The sequence below is a fragment of the Stegastes partitus genome, unplaced genomic scaffold, assembly GCF_000690725.1.
Source record: "Stegastes partitus isolate 25-593 unplaced genomic scaffold, Stegastes_partitus-1.0.2 Scaffold1913, whole genome shotgun sequence".
Lineage (NCBI taxonomy): Eukaryota > Metazoa > Chordata > Actinopteri > Pomacentridae > Stegastes > Stegastes partitus.
In genome coordinates this window covers 59,449-61,116 of record NW_007579644.1, presented here as the reverse complement: position 1 = coordinate 61,116, position 1,668 = coordinate 59,449, and the positions used below count along the sequence as shown (strand labels likewise).

Below are 1,668 nucleotides of genomic sequence, written 5' to 3'. Positions count from 1 at the left end.
AGACAGCTGAATGTGATGTTCCCTGTCCAGGTGTCGCCTCACCTCATTGATTCCTCCTCCTCTTGTTGGAGAACAAACTCCACCTGTATACGCCGTCCCACTGCGGCTGCTGTGAAACGTTCGCCCTCTGAAGATGCACAAAACGCCAAAAATTAAAAATAAAAACTCTCAACGTGAATCCAAATATCTTTTTTTTTTTTCTTTTCTGGTTTTCTTACGAGAAAAGGTGGACGACATCGCTCTGCTCTCGGATGTTGTCCTTCCTGTACTTCATGAAGTTCTGCAGCGTTATCAATGGGTCCTCCACTACCGGCATCATATTTTTAGAGTTCCAGGTCTCCATGGCAACCAGCACGATCCTCGTGTTCAGCTGTTCCTGATAGATCTGGGGAACCACAAAATGCCCGTCAGTGCTGCTTTGTTGGCGTGACACGTGAAGGAATATCTGGAATTAATCACCTCCAAATGTGGAGATGAGAACACAACACAACACAACACAACACTGTACGAGTGGCAGCGTGTGAGTCCAGAGTTTAGCAGGAGACGGATGATTTTCCCACCAACACTCACCGTATCTGCAGTGTTGACCACAGCTTTGGCAAAGTTCTTGGTTTGGCTGCTCGAGCTGCGCAGCTGCACAAACTGCAGAGACAAAGATGCAGAGATGCTTCAGAGATGCATCACATTTACACATAAACACATTTATACTTAGATATATATAAATACACACACACATTTGTACGGAACCTCGCTGACATACGTTTAAAGGAATGGAATTTATCTCCATGGATACTGGCTTTTCTCGCATCACCGTTCTGTTGGTGAGTGTTTCAGTTAAATCATCGTAACCTGAGAGCGGTTTTCTGTGTTTGTTCATCAGTGATTAACCAAAAAAAATAAAAAATACAGACAAAAACTGAAAGTGTGAAAAGACTAATTTTATAACAATTTACTTTTATTTTACTGTTTTCCCAGTTTTGCTAAATTACAGCTAATATCTAGTAAAATCACAGAAAAAAAGTATTAATTTACATGCTGTCTGTAAAAGAAAAAATAAAACCAACAAAAAACAAAAACAGGGCAAAACTGTAAATAGTGTCTACATCAAAAATCTGTGATTTTATAAATGGTAATCAGCACAAAATATTATACACAACATATATACTATATACGTACAGAGAGTTGACATAATTTGAAAGAATAAATATGTATATTAGAGATATTATTTTTTTACTTTCATTATTATTTGTGTAATTTATTATTTTACAGATTTTTTTTCACAGATTTTTCCTATTACAGATAATATCTTGTAAAAAATACAGGAAAAAAACTACAGTCTAATATGTAAACTGCAAAAACAACAACAAAATAAAAACAAGAAACAAAACAGGTCTAAACTGTAAACAATGTTCACAATAAAAATCTGTATTTTCATAAATCGTAGTTGTTTTTTTTAACAACATGCGGCCAGAACTTTTTTAAAACAATTTTTTATTCTATTTAAATCCGCAGAAATATTATTTAACAGATATTTGCTGTAATTTCCACAATTTTTACACTTTTTGTTCATTACAGAATACCGCCATATTAATGTTTTTTTTTTTCTAGCACCCTCACTACCTTATTTATTTATTAATTTAGCTTTTTTTCTTCAGTGTATGATATCAG

General features: G+C 34.9%; 1 protein-coding gene across 1 annotated transcript in view; it reads right to left on the bottom strand.

The window, feature by feature from the left end:
- The window catches only part of LOC103373143 (disintegrin and metalloproteinase domain-containing protein 11-like), a 32,504-nt gene that overhangs the window by 16,950 nt on the left and 13,886 nt on the right, over positions 1-1,668 (bottom strand). Inside the window, exons 10-12 of the mRNA XM_008302962.1 lie at positions 571-642; positions 219-385; positions 43-127 (exon numbers count right to left, since the gene is read on the bottom strand). Coding sequence (XP_008301184.1) covers positions 43-127; positions 219-385; positions 571-642 — 324 coding nt within the window. The remainder of the gene's footprint in view (positions 1-42; positions 128-218; positions 386-570; positions 643-1,668) is intronic.